The 20,319-nt window shown below is 43.9% G+C and overlaps 1 protein-coding gene across 3 annotated transcripts in view; it reads left to right on the plus strand.

The window, feature by feature from the left end:
* hmcn1 (hemicentin 1) overlaps positions 1-20,319 on the plus strand; it is a 247,122-nt gene that overhangs the window by 45,950 nt on the left and 180,853 nt on the right. For all 3 annotated transcript variants that reach the window (XM_064936005.1, XM_064936007.1, XM_064936006.1), the window contains exons 2-4: positions 8,980-9,050; positions 16,416-16,574; positions 16,713-16,835. In XM_064936005.1, the coding sequence (XP_064792077.1) occupies positions 8,980-9,050; positions 16,416-16,574; positions 16,713-16,835 (353 nt within the window). The remainder of the gene's footprint in view (positions 1-8,979; positions 9,051-16,415; positions 16,575-16,712; positions 16,836-20,319) is intronic.

Below are 20,319 nucleotides of genomic sequence, written 5' to 3' on the forward strand. Positions count from 1 at the left end.
CGCGTTCTTCATTTCACCTGTCACATTATTTTACATTATGGAGCTTAACGTCGTTCCCCAGAACAGTTGAGTCAGTCACGTGTTTGTCTGTAAATAGCACAACGGGAGAACGCGGGAGTGGGGAGTCCAGATGTGTATGTGGTTTAACTGGCTAGTTAGCTAGCTATGTTCAAATCAAATCACATTTTATTTGTCACGTACACATGGTTAGCAGATGTTAATGCGAGTGTAGCGAAATGCTTGTGCTTCTAGTTCCGACAATGCAGTAATATCCAACGAGTAATCTAAGCTAACAATTTCACAACAACTACCTTATACACACAAGTGTAAAGGAATGAAAAAGAATATGTACATAAAAAATATATGAATGAGTGATGGTACAGAACGGCATAGGCAAGATGCAGTAGATGGTATAGAGTACAGTATATACATATGAGATGAGTAATGTAGGGTATGTAAACATTATATGAAGTGGCATTGTTTAAAGTGGCTAGTGATACATTACATCAAGATGGCAAGATGCAGTAGATGGTATAGAGTACAGTATATACATATGAGATGAGTAATGTAGGGTATGTAAACATTATATGAAGTGGCATTGTTTAAAGTGGCTAGTGATACATTACATCAAGATGGCAAGATGCAGTAGATTTGTAAGTCGCTCTGGATAAGAGCGTCTGCTAAATGACTTAAATGTAAATGTATAGAGTTCAGTATATACATATGAGATGAGTAATGTAGGGTATGTAAACATTATATGAAGTGGCATTGTTTAAAGTGGATAGTGATACATTTATAACCTCAATTTTTCCATTATTAAAGTGGCTGGAGTTGAGTCAGTATGTTGGCAGCAGCCACTCAATGTTAGTGATGGCTGTTTAACAGTCTGATGGCCTTGAGATAGAAGTTGTTTTTCAGTCTCTCGGTCCCCGCTTTGATGCACCTGTACTGACCTCGCCTTCTGGATGATAGTGGGGTGAACAGGCAGTGGCTCGGGTGGTTGTTGTTCTTGATGATCTTTTTGGCCTTCCTGTGACATCGGTTGGTGAAGGTGTCCTGGAGGGCAGGTAGTTTGCCCCCAGTGATGCGTTGTGCAGACCTCACTACCCTCTGGAGAGCCTTCTGTTTATGGGCGGAGCAGTTGCCGTAGCAGGCAGTGATACAGCCCGACAGGATGCTCTCGATTGTGCATCTGTAAAAGTTTGTGAGTGTTTTTGGTGACAAGCCAAATTTCTTCAGCCTCCTGAGGTTGAAGAGGCGCTGCTGCGCCTTCTTCACCACACTGTCTGTGTGGGTGGACCATTTCAGTTTGTCCGTGATGTGTACGCAGAGGAACTTAAAACTTTCTAACCTCTCCACTACTGTCCCGTCGATGTGGATAGGGGGGTGCTACCTCTGCTGTTTCCTGAAGTCCACGATCATCTCCTTTGTTTTGTTGACGTTGAGTGTGAGGTTATCTTCCTGACACCAAAATCCGAGGGCCCTCACCTCCTCCCTGTAGGCCATCTTGTCGTTGTTGATAATCAAGCCTACCACTGTAGTGTCATCTGCAAACTTGATGACTGAGTTGGAGGCGTGCATGGTCACGCAGTCGTGGGTGAACAGGGAGTACAGGAGAGGGCTGAGAACACACCCTTGTGGGGCCCCAGTGTTGAGGATCAGCGGGGTGGAGACGTTGTTACCTACCCTCACACCTGGGTGCGGCCCGTCTCGAGCTTAATGACGAATTTGGAAGGTACTATGGTGTTAAATGCTGAGCTGTAGTCGATGAACATCATTCTCACATAGATATTCCTCTTGTCCAGATGGGTTAGGGCAGTGTGATTGCGATTGCGTCATCTGTGGACCTGTTGGGGGAGGTAAGCAAATTGGAGTGGATCTAGGGTGTCAGGTAAGGTGGAGGGGATATGGTCCTTGACTAGTCTCTCAAAGCACTTCATGATGACGGAAGTGAGTGCTATGGGGCGGTAGTCATTTAGCTCAGTACCTTAGCTTTCTTGGGAACAGGAACAATGGTGGCCCTCTTGAAGCATGTGGGAACAGCAGACTGGGATAAGGATTATTTGAATATGTCCGTAAACACACCAGCCAGCTGGTCTGAGCAGTAGATGACTGAATGAATACGGAGTCGGGGCACCATATAGTGTTACCTTTCTGCCATGTTTAAGAAGTCAAAAGGCTTTGTTAAAATGGCGCGGGAAGAAATGGCAGCAGTTTTACGGGTGCCCAACTAATTGTGCTATTATGTGTTTATTTTGCGTTATTTGTAACTTATTTTGAACATAATGTCTCCGCAACCGTATCTTACGGCAAAAAAGAGCTTCTGGATATCAGGACAGCGATCACTCACCTCGGATTAGACAAAGAGCTTCTGGATATAAGGACAGTGATCACTCACCTCGGATTAGACAAAGAGCTTCTGGATATCAGGACAGTGATCACTCACCTCGGATTAGACAAAGAGCTTCTGGATATCAGGACAGTGATCACTCACCTCGGATTAGACAAAGAGCTTCTGGATATCAGGACAGTGATCACTCACCTCGGATTAGACAAAGAGCTTCTAGATATCAGGACAGCGATCACTCACCTCGGATCAGACAAAGAGCTTCTGGATATCAGGACAGCGATCACTCACCTCGGATCAGACAAAGAGCTTCTGGATATCAGGACAGCGATCACTCACCTCGGATCAGACAAAGAGCTTCTGGATATCAGGACAGCGATCACTCACCTCGGATCAGACAAAGAGCTTCTGGATATCAGGACAGCGATCACTCACCTCGGATCAGACAAAGAGCTTCTAGATATCAGGACAGTGATCACTCACCTCGGATCAGACAAAGAGCTTCTAGATATCAGGACAGCGATCACTCACCTCGGATCAGACAAAGAGCTTCTGGATATCAGGACAGCGATCACTCACCTCGGATCAGACAAAGAGCTTCTGGATATCAGGACAGCGATCACTCACCTCGGATCAGACAAAGAGCTTCTGGATATCAGGACAGCGATCACTGACCTCGGATTAGACAAAGATTTTTTCTTCAACAAACAAAACGCACAAGACATCCTCCAAACACCCAGCAGGGCCAACATCCACCTTATTTGCAAGAGGAAGTGACGTAGGTACAGAGGACAAAGAGCCGGATGCCTGGTCAAGACCCGAAAAGGCAAGTGTGAAAGCTGCCATTATCGTCAGTACTACTCACTAACGTGCAATAACTGGACAATAAACTAGACGAGGTACGATCACGAATATCCTACTAACGGGACATCAAAAACTGTAATATCCTATGTTTCACAGAATCGTGGCTGAATGACGTCATGGATATTCAACTAGCGGGACACACGCTGCACCGGCAAGATAGAACTCCGGTAAGATGGGGGGGGGGGGGGGGGGCAGTCTGTGCATATTTGTAAACAACAGCTGGTGCACGAAAACTACGGAAGTCTCTCGATTTTGTTCGCCTGAAGCAGAGTATATTTTGATCAATTGCAGGCCACAGTACATGCCTAGAGAGTTTTCAGCTCTACTTTACATGGCTGTTTATTTACCACCACAGACAGATGCTGGTACTAAGACCGCACTTAGCCAGCTGTATAAGGAAATAAGCAAACAGGAAACCACTCACCCAGAGGTGGCGCTCCTAGTGGCCCGGAGACCTTAATGCAGGGAAACTTAAATCAGTTCTACCAAATTTCCATCAACATGTTAAATGTGCAACCAGAGGGAAAACAATTCTAGATCATCTGTACTCCACACACAGAGATGCGTACAAAGCTCTCCCTCGCCCTCCATTTGGTAAATCTGACCACAACTCTATCTTCCTGATTCCTGCGTACAAGAAAAAATGAAAGCTGGAAGCACCAGTGACTCGGGTCTATAAAAAAGTGGTCAGATGAAGCAGATGCTAAACTACAGAACTGTTTTGCTATCACAAACTGGAATATGTTCCGGGATTCTTCCGATGGCATTGAGGAATACACCACATCAGTTACTGGCTTTATCAATAAGTACATCGAGGACGTCGTCCCCACAGTGACTGTACGTACATACCCCAACCAGAAGCCATGGATTATAGGTAACATTCGCACTGAGCTAAAGGATAGAGTGGCTGCTTTCAAGGTGCGGGACTCGAACCCGGAAGCTTACAAGAAATCCTGCTATGCCCTGTGATGAACCATCAACAACAGGCAATGCGTCAATACAGGGCAAAGACTGAATCATACTACACCGGCTCCGACGCTCGTCTTATGTGGCAGAGCTTGGAAACTATTTCAGACTACCAAGGGAAGCACAGCCACGAGCTGCCCAGTGACACGAGCCTACCAGACGAGCTAAATCACTTCTATGCTCGCATTGAGGCAAGCAACACTGAGGCATGCATGAGAGCATCAGCTGTTCCACGCGACTGTGTGATCACGCTCTCCGTAGCCAACGTGAGTAAGACTTTTAACATGAACAAGGTCAGCATACACAAGGCTGCGGGGCCAGACTGATTACCAGGACTTGTGCTCCGGGCATGTGCTGACCAACTGGCAGGTGTCTTCATTGACAATTTCAACATGTCCCTGATTAAGTCTGTAATACTAACATGTTTCAAGCAGACCACCATAGTCCCTGTGCCCAAGAACACTAAGATAACCTGCCTAAATGACTACCAACCCGTAGCACTCACATCTGTAGCCATGAAATGCTTTGAAAGGCTGGTCATGGCTCACATCAACTCCATTATCCCAGAAACCCCACACCAACAGATCCACAGATGATGCAATCTCTATTGCACTCCACACTGCCCTTTCCCACCTGGGCAGAAGGAACACTTACGTGAGAATACTATTCATTGACTACAGCTCAGCATTCAACACCATAGTACCCCCAAAGCTCATCACTAAGCTAAGGATCCTGGGACTAAACACCTCCCTCTGCAACTGGATCCTGGACTTCCTGATGGCCGCCCCCGGGTGGTGAGAGTAGGTAGCAACACATCTGCCACGCTGATCGTCAACACTGGAGCTCCCCAGTAGTGCGTGCTCAGTCCCCTCCTGTACTCCCTGTTCACCCACGACTGCATGACCAGGCACGACTCCAACAGCATGATTAAGTTTGCAGACGAACCAACAGTGGTAGGCCTGATCACTGACAATGACGAGACAGCCTATAGGGAGGAAGTCAGAGACCTGGCCGGGTGGTGCCAGAATAACAACCTATCCCTCAACGTAACCAAGACTAAGAAGATGAGTGTGGACTACAGGAAAAGTAGGACCGAGCACGCCCCCATTCTCACCGACGGGGCTGTAGTGGAGCAGGTGGAGAGCTTCAAGTTCCTTGGTGTCCAGATCAACAAAAAACTAGAATGGTCCAAACACACCAAGAAAGTTGTGAAGAGGGAACGACAAAACATATTCCCCCTCAGGAAACTTAAAAGATTTAGCATGGGTCCTGAGATCCTCAAAAGGTTCTACAGCTGCAACATCAAGAGCATCCTGACTGGTTTCATCACTGCCAGGTACTGTAACTGCTCTGCCTCTGACCACAAGGCACTACAGAGGGTAGTGTGTAAGGCCCAGTACATCACTTGGGCTAACCCGCCTGCCATCCAGGACCTCTACACCAGCCGGTGTCAGAGGAAGGCCCTAAAAATGGTCAAAGACCCCAGCCACCCCAGTGATAGACTGTTCTCTCTACTACCACATGGCAAGCGGTACCGGAGTGCCAAGTCTAGGACAAAAAGGCTTCTCAACAGTTTTTACCCTCAAGCCATAAGACTCCTGAACAGGTAATCAAATGGCTATCCGGACTATTTGCATTGTGTTTCCCCCCAACCCCTCTGTTTACGCTGCTGCTATTCTCTGTTTATCATATATGCCTAGTCACTTTAACTACACATTCATGTACATGTACATACCTCAATTGGGCCGACCAACCAGTGCTCCCGCACAGCCTCTAACCGGGCTATCTGCATTGTGTCCCACCCACCACCCATCATCCCCTCTTTTACGCCACTGCTACTCTCTGTTCAACATATATGCATAGTCACTTTAACCATATCTACATGTACATGCTACCTCAATCAGCCTGACTAACCGGTGTCTGTATGTAGCCTTGCTACTTTTATAGCCTCGCTAGTGTATATAGCCTGTCTTTTTACTGTTGTTTTATTTCTTTACTTACCTATTGTTCACCTAATACATTTTTGCACTGTTGGTTAGAGCCTGTAAGTAAGCATTTCACTGTAAGGTCTACCTACATTTGTTGGTTTCAGCGCACGGGATTTGGATGAGTTATCTGGACAGCTGCTACTGCTGCTATCTTGATTTCCTTGCATTTTTTCTCCACTCCTTTCTCGGCCAGTCAGTCTGCTCCTCCCCCCTCTTTGCCCGAGCACAACAGGCAGTTCTGTTCGGAGCCAAACACATTTCCCTGTTAGTTTTAAATGGTGTCTTTCTTTGATCGGCCCAAATGGTCCTTCTCTCTCTCCACAACTGCCAAAATCTAGATCCCTCTCGGCTTGTTATACTATACATTATTAAAGAATTTTAAAAGTATTTGTTTGTACAGTGCTTTCATAAGGAAGATTGATGTTATTTGCTGTCGGTTGCTGTGAAAATAAACGTCAAAGAAATATTGCTGATTATTAGCAATGAAGTTTCCTCAGATCTTTCTGTTGCCAGGATGTATGGTGCAGAGTTGTGTTGACTTTTAAAGCTTAACATTATATAAAACAAATGTAAGAATGTGTAGACGTTGAAACGGAATTGTCCTCAATATTCTGCTGTCGAGAAGTGGAGAATTGCCCAGTTTCATGAAATATCAGAGTTTTAAAAAACAAAAACAGAATATCTAGGATGTATCAGTCAGTCCTACCACCAGCTATTACCTTATCGTCAGAGCAGAACGCCCACTGGCCTATAATTTCTGTTGTGAAAGTAATTTGTAGGTTTTTAACCCCTTGGCACTTCTGGGGCTCTGTGTTTCAGTCAACCCTCCCAGTAGGTGGCGCTAGTGCAGAGCCCTCGTCAGAATTCTCAGTAGCTATGGTTCCATTAACTTCTCCTGTGATTTTTTTGTTGACTTTTAGACAGTTAGCATGGAAAGTAGATGCAACAATTACCTGCTACGGTGCGTTTCCATTCAACTGTCCTGCGTCAATAAAAACAGCGGGACCTGCTGTAATTACGTTACACCTAAAAATATAAATACATCCGCAAAAATGCAGAATGTTGAAAAAAAAACGAAATGGTTGAAGTGATTCCATTATCCATTTATGCAAATTGCGCGTTTATAGCCTACATTTGCAACAGCCTGTATGCCCTCCCACCTATCTGTTTCATGTCTCAGGTAGTCCGTGAAAGCCAGCATGAAGAGAATACAAGAATTTGCCATATTTGATTCATTCTCGTTTGCCAACATATCGCTACGGTCCGTACCATGGTGAAACTTGCACTCCTGTAAATCTGAAATAATTGGATGGTGAAACTTGCATCCAGCCAACCAGAAAAGCAAGGCGAAGCCATTCAGGCATTCTTGGAAATCAAGACTATCCTGGCCCTGAAAATAAAGATAATTTTTTATAGATTAACATTTTGATGAGACTGAAAAAAAGACTGAGACACAAATGAGCTGAGAAGAAGCATTTCGACTACAAACCAAGCAACGCTGACTGTAGAAAAGAGTCTTCTCCACATTTGGAGAAAAAAGGTACATGCTGATGTCACTCACCCTCTGGGGCTTGTATAACTGTTTTTATAACCGGTGAAGCCGAAAGGATGTCCTCACGCCGAACCCCGGCTGGCCATGACACAAGAGCATACCTGAGCCGTAAGGTCTTCCCCCAGAGCTGCAGAACAGCTGACTGCCTGGGGGAGGAGAGGAGGGATGCAGGGATGAAGGAAGGGTAGAGGTGGAGGGAGGGGAACGGGAACATTATTAATGAGAACATGTTGGCCTTTTGTAACGGAGCCATTGCCAATTAGTGTCAGTGGGGGTTGCCGTGAGACAGGCCTTTATTGGATGGTGTTAGCAGTGGAGTTCCACAGCTAGGATCAGCTCATCCATTCCGTGTGTTGTGTTCAGGCTGAACATCAGTTTGAAAGAGTTGCAACATGTGGAACATTCATTCAGAGGTGAAATGTTCATAGGTTTCCATAAGCATTTTTTATGAGAATGACTTGGCCTCCGATCGGCTCAGTCAGAGTATCATTCTGGACTTTTTCCTCCTATGCTTTTGCTAGATTTTTTTTCTTCTGAAAATGAACTAACATATTGTACCACGTAAACCATGTGAAATGTGGTTCAATTGCCATGTTCTTTGTCTCATGATGACGGGAAAATGATTGCGGTTGACTATTAAAACTCCTCTACCATGCAAGCCTTTGATCTGTCGTCCAGTAATGTTGACCTCACAATAACACATTTTCATGTTCCAAGTTATTGTAAGTTCCACTTCCTTGTGTTTCATCGACCCTCTAATCGTAGTTGGGATAGGCACATGAGAAAGGCCATGTGAGCCATGATAGGCTTGTGAAAGAGAGCATTGAAGTTCCTCCAGAGCTGGGGTCTCCTTATCAATTCCAAAGCAACTCCTCTGTGCCTGCATGGCGCGCCTACCCAGACACTGCCCTCCCGGATACTGTGCGTACGTGTGTGAATGGGCAAATATTTAGAGCCGAAAAGTGCCTCATTTCAGCATAGCTCATTTGAAGATGCAAAATGGAAATCTCTTCCCTCTCATCACAAACACACGCAGTGTGGAGGGATGGATCTGGTTTCCTGAGTGTTTACAGGAAGCTCCTGTCACACCAGTTCAAACTGTGACATTTGAACTTGGACGTCTGCACAAATATTTGGCCACAGTCAGGAATTCAGACCAAGAAACTATGTCAATTATTCATTCTAATAGGGCTATTAGTCTAAAACATTATACATCATGTTCTGGCTGTCTGTAATGTTTAATGTATCTTGTTTCTTTGCAGAAATAGGACCGGTAACCATCACAACGGATCCGAAGAAGTTTCAGTTTGAACTGAGGGAGCTGTACGTCCAGGTGGGTTCAGGAGTTTATGACCTCCGGCCTCTGACATTTTAGATTGTGGACCCGTCTATAGATCAGAACATTGATCATATAGATCATAAAGCCCTCAGTTATACAGAGCTGTTGCCTTTGTGTTTGTCTGAAAGTTGACCACACTGGATGCTTAACAACATTCCCTTGAAACCTTGGTTTGTTTTCCTTCCTCATTTTCCATAGCCGTCGCAAACACATATCTTAACAGAAATAACATATCTAAACAAACACATATCTTAACAGAAATAACATATCTAAACAAACACATATCTTAACAGAAATAACATATCTAAACAAACACATATCTTAACAGAAATAACATATCTAAACAAACACATATCTTAACAGAAATAACATATCTAAACAAACACATATCTTAACAGAAATAACATATCTTAACAGAAATAACATATCAAAACAAAAGTAACACATATCTAAACAAACACATATCTTAACAGAAATAACATATCTAAACAAACACATATCTTAACAGAAATAACATATCTAAACAAACACATATCTTAACAGAAATAACATATCCAAACAAAAGTAACACATATCTAAACAAACACATATCTTAACAGAAATAACATATCTAAACAAACACATATCTTAACAGAAATAACATATCTTAACAGAAATAACATATCAAAACAAAAGTAACACATATCTAAACAAACACATATCTTAACAGAAATAACATATCTAAACAAACACATATCTTAACAGAAATAACATATCTAAACAAACACATATCTTAACAGAAATAACATATCTAAACAAAAGTAACACATATCTAAACAAACACATATCGTTACGAACCGGTCATAGCCCGTAACAAAGAGGGAGACAACGAGGAGATAAGGAAATGACAAACATATTTATTAAATAAAGTAAGCTATACACAATTAACAATGGTGTGTGTAGTCAGTAGTGTAAGTGAGTGGATGTGTGCATAGATGGTGATAATGAGGGGTGTTGAAACAAAAACAACTAACTAAAGTAAACTAACACAAAGAAGCCAACAGTGTGTCTGCATGGAGAGAGTCTCCTCGATGTATTGGGGGAAGGTGTATTTATCCCCGGGACACACCTGGGCACAGGTGTCCTATTTCGCTGATGACCCTTCCAGCTCCGCCCACCGACATCATATTAAGGAAAACAAGAGCAAAGAGAAATAATTTGGCAGACCGAGTGGGAGGGTTGTCACATTATCTAAACAAAAATAACACATATCTAAACAAACATATATCTAAATAAAAAATATTCAACTGATTCAGATAGCCAAACAGAGCAACACGAAATCCAAATTCTCCTGCAATCGCTCAGAGGAAGGGAAGAGAGGGAGGAAGTTGTCTTGCGATTGGTGGTTATCACCTCTATATATGGTATTCCATTATTTGAACAATGCTGCTGAAGTGCTTCACTGAAACCCAGATTTGTCTCTCAGCAGTATCAGTATCTGAGCAGACCAATGACAGAAGAGTGATTTGTGTCTGGGAGCGAAAGGAGCTCTGAGGTGAAACCAGTAGCTAGCATTCAGATACTGCAGCTAGCTGCCCTGCGAGGGGACATCCTTGCCATGTGCTTGTGCTTGTGCATCCTGTGCTTGTGCATCCTTGGCTTGTGCTTGTGCATCCTTGGCCTGTGCTAGCTTGTGTTTGGCGTGTGAGTGGGTTGTTCTGGGCAACACAGTACCCCCATAGAGATCCATGAGCTTCCTTTTACAGGACTATGCTAGGCTATCCTCTCCTCACCCCGGTTGTCACCTGTCATTTCACCTGTCATATACGTCATTGGGTCAGGCCTTTCAATGTCCAGTAGGCTAACCTCAGGTTGGTTGTTGAGATCAGTTGGTGCGGTATATAGTACCTTTTTTTCGATCCCATATTTTGTTACTGTAGAGGGGGATGAGAGTACACATACAGGGGGTGATAGGGGTATGGGGGTGAGGAGGATTCTTTGACGGAGGGTGGGGGTGTTAGGGAGTGGAGGAGAGGAGTTCTCCTCACATTCCACCCCTCTGGTCTGGGAACAGGGATCAGTCAGTTCCAGATGTTCCTCCTGGCATCCAGTGTTCCCCTCAGACAGACACATGCCTCCTAGAATGCTCCAGAGGACAGCTCCCCTGACCCCACAGAGAGAGTGGGGAGGGGGAAGAAAGAGAACTCTGTAGCGCGGAATAGAGAGAGAGAGAGAGTGGGGTGGGTGGGTGGATAGAGGTGAGTGAGAGAGTGGGGTAGGTGGAGGGAGAGACAGCAACAGAGAATAAGAGGCAAATGTAAGAGACTTTAAGATGGACAGCAGAATACAATATATTATTTCAGTTCATGTCAAACCTATCAAATTCTATATATGTACACTAACGTTCAAAAGTTTCGGGTCACTTAGAAATGTCCTTGTTTTTGAAAGAAAAGCAATTTTATTTGTCTATTAAAATAACATAAAATTGATCAGAAATACAGTGCAGACGTTGTTAATGTTGACTGTTGACGTTGAGACTAGTGTTTTGTGGGTACAACATTAACAATGTTTTCACCGTATTTCTGATTAATTTGATGTTATTTTAATGGACAAAAATGTGCTTTTCTTTCAAAAACAAGAACATTTCTGACGACCTCAAACAATAGTGTATGTCATTATAAACTGGGTGGTTTGAACACTGAATGGCTGACAGTCACGGAATATTATAGGTATTTTTGATAACCTTTATTTAACTTGACAAGTCAGTTAAGAACAAATTCTTATTTTCAATGACAGCCAAGGAACAGTGCCTTGTTCAGGGGCAGAACAACATATTTTTACCTTGTCAGTTCTGGGATTTGATCTCACAACCTTATGTTTACTGGCCTAACTCTCTAACCACTAGACTACCTGCAACCTCGCATGACAACACATTTATTTTTACTGCTCTAATTACTTTGATGACCCGTTTATAATAACAATGAGGCACCTCTGGGGTTTGTGGTACATGACCTATATACCACAGCTTAGGGCTGTATCCAGGCACTCCGCGTTGCGTCGTGCTTAAGAATAGCCCTTAGCTGTGGTATATTGGCCATATACCACACCCCCTCGTGCCTTATTGCTTAATTATATCACTATGAAAAGACCCCTATGGTAATACACTGATTGGTCAAGAGTCCTCATAAATGCTACGTAAAGCTTCTATAAAGCTAGATAATGGCATGCAGCAGGGGTGTACAGTGAGGCCCGTGGCAGGGTAAGCACAGGGTATTATCAAAGCCAGATTTACTCACATATAAACCTCGATGAAGCCCAAGTTCACCGTACAACAGATAGCTCCAACAACCAGAGTGACATAGGCTATTAACTAACCAAAAAATAAAATAAATAATAAATACCAATGTAGCCAAGATACACAAGCGATAGCCTCTGATGGCAGCATATTTTAAACGTTGATTTTTTTATATTTTGCCTTTATTTAACTAGGCAAGTCAGTTAAGAACAAATTCTAATTTACAATGATGGCCTACAACAGGCCAAACCTGGACAACGCTGGGCCAATTGTTCCCCGCCCTATGGGACTCCCAATTTTATTTTATTTTTAATTTTACCTTTATTTAACCAGGCAAGTCAGTTAAGAACACATTCTTATTTTCAATGACGGCCTGGGAACAGTGGGTTAACTGCCTGTTCAGGGGCAGAACGACAGATGTGTACCTTGTCAGCTCGGGGGTTTGAACTTGCAACCTTCCGATTGCTAGTCCAAAGCTCTAACCACTAGGCTACGCTAAATCACGGCTGGATGTGATTTAATCCAGCAAAATGACAGTGCTCATATCAGCTCAGCCATGGACCGATGTAGCATCCACAGTTACAACTGATATGTGGCACTAAAATAACAATATATAGACACATTTCATCTGAATAATTCGCAACACAATCTCCATAGTAGGGATACATTTAAATATTATTTTTTGACGATATTATATATCGCTATTTGACTCCAATTATTTATAAGGTAGTGTTAACTAGCGCTAGTCAGCTGTGCCTGCGCCAAAACTCTGGTATTTTTCATCCTTTAGCTTGTTCTCCATTTCTTTTTAAATAGTGAACCAACTTGTTTTCAGCATTTTTATTCACATGACTGATCAAAACTTGATTTCTCATGACTCTCTTGTCTTTCTGCAGCAGATATATAGTGAGCAATATGTTTGGAATATCGAATCGCAAAACAATTGCAGTATCGAATCGCAATACATGCAGAATCCTGAGAATTGCATTACATTTCGTATCGGCACATACAGTAAGTATGGTGGTTAAATTGTATTGTGAGGTCCCTGGCAATTCCCATCCCTACTCCATAGCCTTTCACAATGGATGAATAATTCTTCCAATGAGCGCAAACACGCACACACATAATAATATTACTATGTAAAATATTATTACACACACATATATATAATAAATAAGGTTCTAATGAAATTTCCATATCAACAGTCGAAATGACCGGCTCCGACGCTCATTGCATGTGGCAGGGCCTGCAAACTATTACAGACTACAAAGGGAAGCACAGCCGCGAGCTGCCAAGTGACACGAGCCTACCAGACGAGCTAAATAACTTCTATGCTCGCTTCGAGGCAAGTAACACTGAAACATGCATGAGAGCACCAACTGTTCCGGATGACTGTGTGATCACGTTCTCCACAGCCGATGCGAGTAAGACCTTTAAACAGGTCAACATTCACAAGGCCGCTGGGCCAGACGGATTACCAGGATGTGTACTGCGAGCATGCGCTGACCAACTGGCAAGTGTCTTTTCAACCTCTCCCTGGTGAGCCTGTAAGACCAACATATTCCAAGCAGACCACCATAGTCCCTGTGCCCAAGAACACTAAGATAACCTGCCTAAATGACTACCGACCTGTAGCACTCACATCTGTAGCCATGAAATTCTTTGAAAGGCTGGTCATGGCTCACATCAACACCATTATCCCAGAAACTCCACACCAACAGATCCACAGATGATGCAATCTCTATTGCACTCCACACTGCCCTTTCCCACCTGGACAAAAAGAACACCTATGTGAGAATGCTATTCATTGACTACAGCTCAGCGTTCAACACCATAGTGCCCTCAAAGCTCATCACTAAGCTAAGGACCCTGGAACTAAACAGCTCCCTCTGCAACTGGACCCCAGACTTCCTGATGGGCAGCCCCCAGGTGGTAAGAGTAGGTAACAACACATCCCCCACGCTGATCCTCAACACGGTGTCCCCTCAGGGGTGCGTGCTCAGTCCCCTCTTGTACTCTGACACAACAGTGGTAGGCTTGATCACCGACAATGATGAGACAGCCTATAGGGAGGTGCCAGGACAACAACCTCTCCCTCAACATAATCAAGACAAAGGAGATGATTGTGGACTACAAGAAAAACAGGACTGAGCACGCCCCCATTCTTATCAACGGGGCTGTAGTGGAGCAGGTTGAGAGCTTCTTGTTCCTTGGCGTCCACATCAACAACAAACTAACATGGTCCAAGCACACCAAGACAGTTGTGAACAGGGCACGACAAAACCTATCCCCCCTCAGGAGACTAAAAAGATTTGGCATGGGTCCTCAGATCCTCAAAAGATTTTACAGCTGCACCAACATTTGATTTGATTTGACTAAAAATGCAGTTCAAAACATCAGAACAAAATTCTGTCTTGATAAATTCAATGTACTCAAAGAGATGTTGTCTCTTCTCACAATTCAACAGTAGCCTAACCTGCAAATTGCAAAGGAGAATGAATTTAGGCCTTCCTTTACTTGTAAAGGAAGTCCAGTTGTCTGCTGAACCTCTCGGTGATAGCGTTGTAGAAGTCACTGCAGAACCCCATGTCCATTATTTTATTCTGCAGAATAGCTATTTGAGACACAACCCCAAGGCCTCCTTCAGTTCCATTTTCACACTGACACAAAACGTATTTCCCATTCTGATTACATCTACAAAGCAAAAGAAAATGTCCAATATGTTGTAAAAGTTTGGGTAAGAAGTATTAAAGGTGCGATATGCAGAAATCGCTCCACCATTTCCAGGTTGCTGAAATTCTAATATCAATCAAATGTATTTATAAATCCCATTTTACATCAGCAAATGTCACAAAGTGCTATACAGAATCCCAGCCTAAAACCTCAAACAGCAAGCAATGCAGACGTAGAAGCACGGTAATAGTTTGCCTAATTTCAGTTTATGTGACAAAACAATCAGCTAGCAGTGAGGGAGATGGTGGTTGCCTGTCAGCTAGCAGTGAGGGAGATGGCGGTTGCCTGTCAGCTAGCAGTGAGGGAGATGGTGGTTGCCTGTCAGCTAGCAGTGAGGTAGATGGTGGCTGTCATGTCCTGTGTGTAGAGCTCCTGTATACTGCCTCTGTTTGGTCTTAACTTTCATTGTAGTTGACGTTCCCCTCTTCGAACCTTCCAAATGGAGCTCATTACATTCTTCTATCTTGGAACATTTTTGAGGTGCAATAGTGTCAAATGTTCCATTCTTTTTTTGCTAGTTAGCTTTGTTCAGTTCAAGGGATGCAAGCGCCAAATTATGTAGACACGCCCAAATGTGCACAGTGTACCCCCGGCAATACCCACACAACATGTTTAGGCAATACGCATACGCAAAATATTAAACTGTTTCAATGCAACGAATGAAGCTTCAAGCTAGGCAAAGCAGCGAGGCCTATGCTTACACTGACTGCACGACACCGGGATGCAGTAAGGAGTCATTAACATTTAGCTCAACAAATTACCAATCATCAACAACCTCTACAGGCTATTTATTTTAACCAGGCAAGTCAGTTAAGACCAAATTCTTATTTACAATGACAGCCTATCCACCGGCCAAACCTGGACGACACTGGGCCAATTGTGCGCCGCCCTATGGGACTCCCAATCAAGGCTGGATGTGATACAGCCTGGAATCAAACCAGGGACTGTAGTGATGCGTCTTGCACTGAGACAGTCGGGAGCTTTATCTACAACACATCAGTCAATGTCACCGCTAGTCCCTCAACATTCAACTTAATGGAGAGTCCTCTCTGCCCCAGTCCAAATCTGCCTGTAGGATTCATAGACATGCTATTCATGTTTAAATTATAATCTTGTTAATCTACAGCATGCATTACAGATTGGATGAAAACTCTAAGTCATTACTGCATTCATCCTTAATGGTTTCCAATGTGCTTTAAGTACAAATAGGTGTGGAATCAAGTGTTCTTGCAAAATTCCCATTTAGTGCTCTGTTGTACAATGCCAAGAATGTTCTAGAACACTTCGATAGTGAATGTACCCAACATGCTGTATAGGTTTGTTTTGGCTCATCCTAATGGTTCTGTCACCAGGGAGGTGGAGACTGCCCAGAAATGAGCATTGGCGCCATCAAGATCGCCCTGGAGATCTCCCTGCCAGGGTCCTTCATTTACGTGTTCACAGATGCTCGATCCAAAGACTACAAGCTGACCCAGGAGGTCCTGCAGCTCATCCAGCAGAAACAGTCTCAGGTACAGCTGTGAACATCTGGAAGAGATTGTTGAAGAAGATTGAATGTGGTTTAAAATGTAAATATTGCATTCCTTTATTTCTGCCGTTGTGCCTATAGTCTGATGCCCTTTGTGTTTTGTGTATGTGTGTGTATCTAGGTGGTGTTTGTGCTGACAGGGGACTGCGATGACCGGGCTCACATTGGGTACAAGGTCTACGAAGAGATCGCCTCCACCAGCTCTGGACAGGTGTTCCACCTGGACAAGAAACAAGTCAACGAGGTGAGATTCAGCCCGATTGGAATTAGCTTCTTTAGTCAGCCCAATTGGAACTAGTCCTGTCAGTCAACCTGAATGGAACTAGTATTTTCAGTCAGTCAGAATGGAACTAGTATTTTCAGTCAGTCAGAATGGAACTAGTCCTGTCAGTCAACCTGAATTGAACTCGAAACATCAGTCAGCCCGAATGGAATTAGGAACTAGTCCTGTCAGTCATCCCAAATCAAATTAGTCCAGTCAGTCAGCTTGAATGGAACTAGTCCTGCCAATCAGCCTGAGTGTAACTTGTCCTGTCAGTCAGCCTGAATGGAACTAGTCCTGTCAGTCAGCCTCAATGGAAAAAGTCATTCAGACAGCTCGAATGGAACTTGTCCTGTCAGTCAGCCTGAATGGAACTAGTCCTGTCAGTCAGCCTCAATGGAAAAAGTCATTCAGACAGCTCGAATGGAACTTGTCCTGTCAGTCAGCCTGAATGGAACTAGTCCTGTCAGTTAGCCTCAATGGAAAAAGTCATTCAGACAGCTCGAATGGAACTTGTCCTGTCAGTCAGCCTGAATGGAACTTGTCCTGTCAGTCAGCCTCAATGGAAAAAGTCATTCAGACAGCTCGAATGGAACTTGTCCTGTCAGTCAGCCTGAATGGAACTTGTCCTGTCAGTCAGCCTTAATGGAAAAAGTCATTCAGACAGCTCGAATGGAACTGGTCCTGTCAGTCAGCCTTAATGGAAAAAGTCATTCAGACAGCTCGAATGGAACTTGTCCTGTCAGTCAGCCTTAATGGAAAAAGTCATTCAGACAGCTCGAATGGAACTTGTCCTGTCAGTCAGCCTTAATGGAAAAAGTCATTCAGACAGCTCGAATGGAACTTGTCCTGTCAGTCAGCCTTAATGGAAAAAGTCATTCAGACAGCTCGAATGGAACTTGTCCTGTCAGTCAGCCTTAATGGAAAAAGTCATTCAGACAGCTTGAATGGAACTGGTCCTGTCAGTCAGCCTTAATGGAAAAAGTCATTCAGACAGCTCGAATGGAACTGGTCCTGTCAGTCAGCCTTAATGGAAAAAGTCATTCAGACAGCTCGAATGGAAAGACCTGTCAGTCAGCCTGAATGGAACTTGTCCTGTCAGTCAGCCTGAATGGAACTTGTCCTGTCAGTCAGCCTTAATGGAAAAAGTCATTCAGACAGCTCGAATGGAACTAGTCCTGTCAGTCAGCCTGAATGGAAAGACCTGTCAGTCAGCCTGAATGGAAAGACCTGTCAGTCAGCCTGAATGGAACTAGTCCTGCCAGTCAGCCTGAATGGAACTTGTCCTGTCAGTCAGCCTCAATGGAAAAAGACATTCAGACAGCTCGAATGGAACTGGTCCTGTCAGTCAGCCTCAATGGAAAAAGTCATTCAGACAGCTCGAATGGAACTTGTCCTGTCAGTCAGCCTGAATGGAAAAAGTCATTCAGACAGCTCGAATGGAACTGGTCCTGTCAGTCAGCCTCAATGGAACTAGTCCTGTCAGTTAGCCTGAATGGAACTTGTCCTGTCAGTCAGCCTCAATGGAAAAAGTCATTCAGACAGCTCGAATGGAACTTGTCCTGTCAGTCAGCCTTAATGGAAAAAGTCATTCAGACAGCTCGAATGGAACTGGTCCTGTCAGTCAGCCTCAATGGAACTAGTCCTGTCAGTCAGCCTGAATGGAAAGACCTGTCAGTCAGCCTGAATGGAACTTGTCCTGTCAGTCAGCCTCAATGGAACTAGTCCTGTCAGTTAGCCTGAATGGAAAGACCTGTCAGTTAGCCTGAATGGAACTAGTCCTGTCAGCCAGCCTGAATGGAACTAGTCCTGTCAGTTAGCCTGAATGGAACTATTCCTGTCAGTCAGCCTGAATGGAAAGACCTGTCAGTCAGCCTGAATGGAAAGACCTGTCAGTCAGCCTGATTGGAACTGGTCCTGTCAGTCAGCCTTAATGGAAAAAGTCATTCAGACAGCTCGAATGGAAAGACCTGTCAGTCAGCCTGAATGGAACTAGTCCTGCCAGTCAGCCTTAATGGAAAAAGTCATTCAGACAGCTCGAATGGAACTGGTCCTGTCAGTCAGCCTCAATGGAACTAGTCCTGTCAGTCAGCCTGAATGGAAAGACCTGACAGTTAGCCGGAATGGAACTAGTCCTGGCAATATGCTTGAATGGAACTAGTCCTGGCAATATGCTTGAATGGAACTAGTCCTGGCAATATGCTTGAATGGAATTAGTCCTGGCAATATGCTTGAATGGAACTAGTCCTGGCAATATGCTTGAATGGAACTAGTCCTGGCAATATGCTTGAATGGAACTAGTCCCGGCAATATGCTTGAATGGAACTAGTCCTGGCAATATGCTTGAATGGAACTAGTCCCGGCAATATGCTTGAATGGAACTAGTCCTGGCAATATGCTTGAATGGAACTAGTCCTGGCAATATGCTTGAATGGAACTAGTCCTGGCAATATGCTTGAATGGAACTAGTCCTGGCAATATGCTTGAATGGAACTGGTCCTGGCAATATGCTTGAATGGAACTAGTCCCGGCAATATGCTTGAATGGAACTAGTCCCGGCAATATGCTTGAATGGAACTAGTCCCGGCAATATGCTTGAATGGAACTAGTCCCGGCAATATGCTTGAATGGAACTAGTCCCGGCAATATGCTTGAATGGAACTAGTCCTGGCAATATGCTTGAATGGAACTAGTCCTGGCAATATGCTTGAATGGAAAGACCTGTCAATCAGCTTGAATGGAACTAGTCCCGGCAATCAGCTTGAATGGAACTAGTCCTCGCAATATGCTTGAATGGAAAGACCTGTCAATCAGCCTCAATGGAACTAATCAATTCTACGCTTACTGTCCGCCAAACAGCTCTTGGTTCACTTTGCTCTCAGTTTAGTTGTGTGCCTCCCTCACTTTCTCTTTCTCTCTGTCCTCAAATAACATTTGGTAATTTCAGACATACAATAGTACCTAAAAAAAACGTCTAACTTGGTGGAAGTATGAGTTACTATCATCACTTCATTCTTCTCAACTACTGAGCAGACTGTGGGGCTTAGCTGGCTCTGTCTGTCAGGAGTCGTGTCTCAGTAGAACACAAACATAGGACTGATCTATGACTTGGTTCCAGACCCAGAACATTTTCAGACCCAGAACATTCTCAGATGCAGAACATTCTCAGACACAGAACATGCAGGCTTGAAATGAAGTGGAGTTACGGATGGTGGAAGGATCACTGGCTTCAGAGTGCCTCAACTTGGCCCGAACATTAGCCTGAGATTCATGTAAATAAAGCATCGCTGGACGGTTTTACTGCTCTAGTGTCGTATCCTATAGGTGGGACCACTCCAAGCCTTCCTGAACTGTGATGTATGTGGACTTCACTGGGAAAGAGTTATTTCATTGATTGCACAGCTCTTAAACAGATTGATGCATGATGTCTGAGCATTCCAAAGAATGCAAATCAATGGAAATATTA

The sequence above is a fragment of the Oncorhynchus masou genome, chromosome 24, assembly GCF_036934945.1.
Source record: "Oncorhynchus masou masou isolate Uvic2021 chromosome 24, UVic_Omas_1.1, whole genome shotgun sequence".
NCBI classification, from domain to species: domain Eukaryota; kingdom Metazoa; phylum Chordata; class Actinopteri; order Salmoniformes; family Salmonidae; genus Oncorhynchus; species Oncorhynchus masou.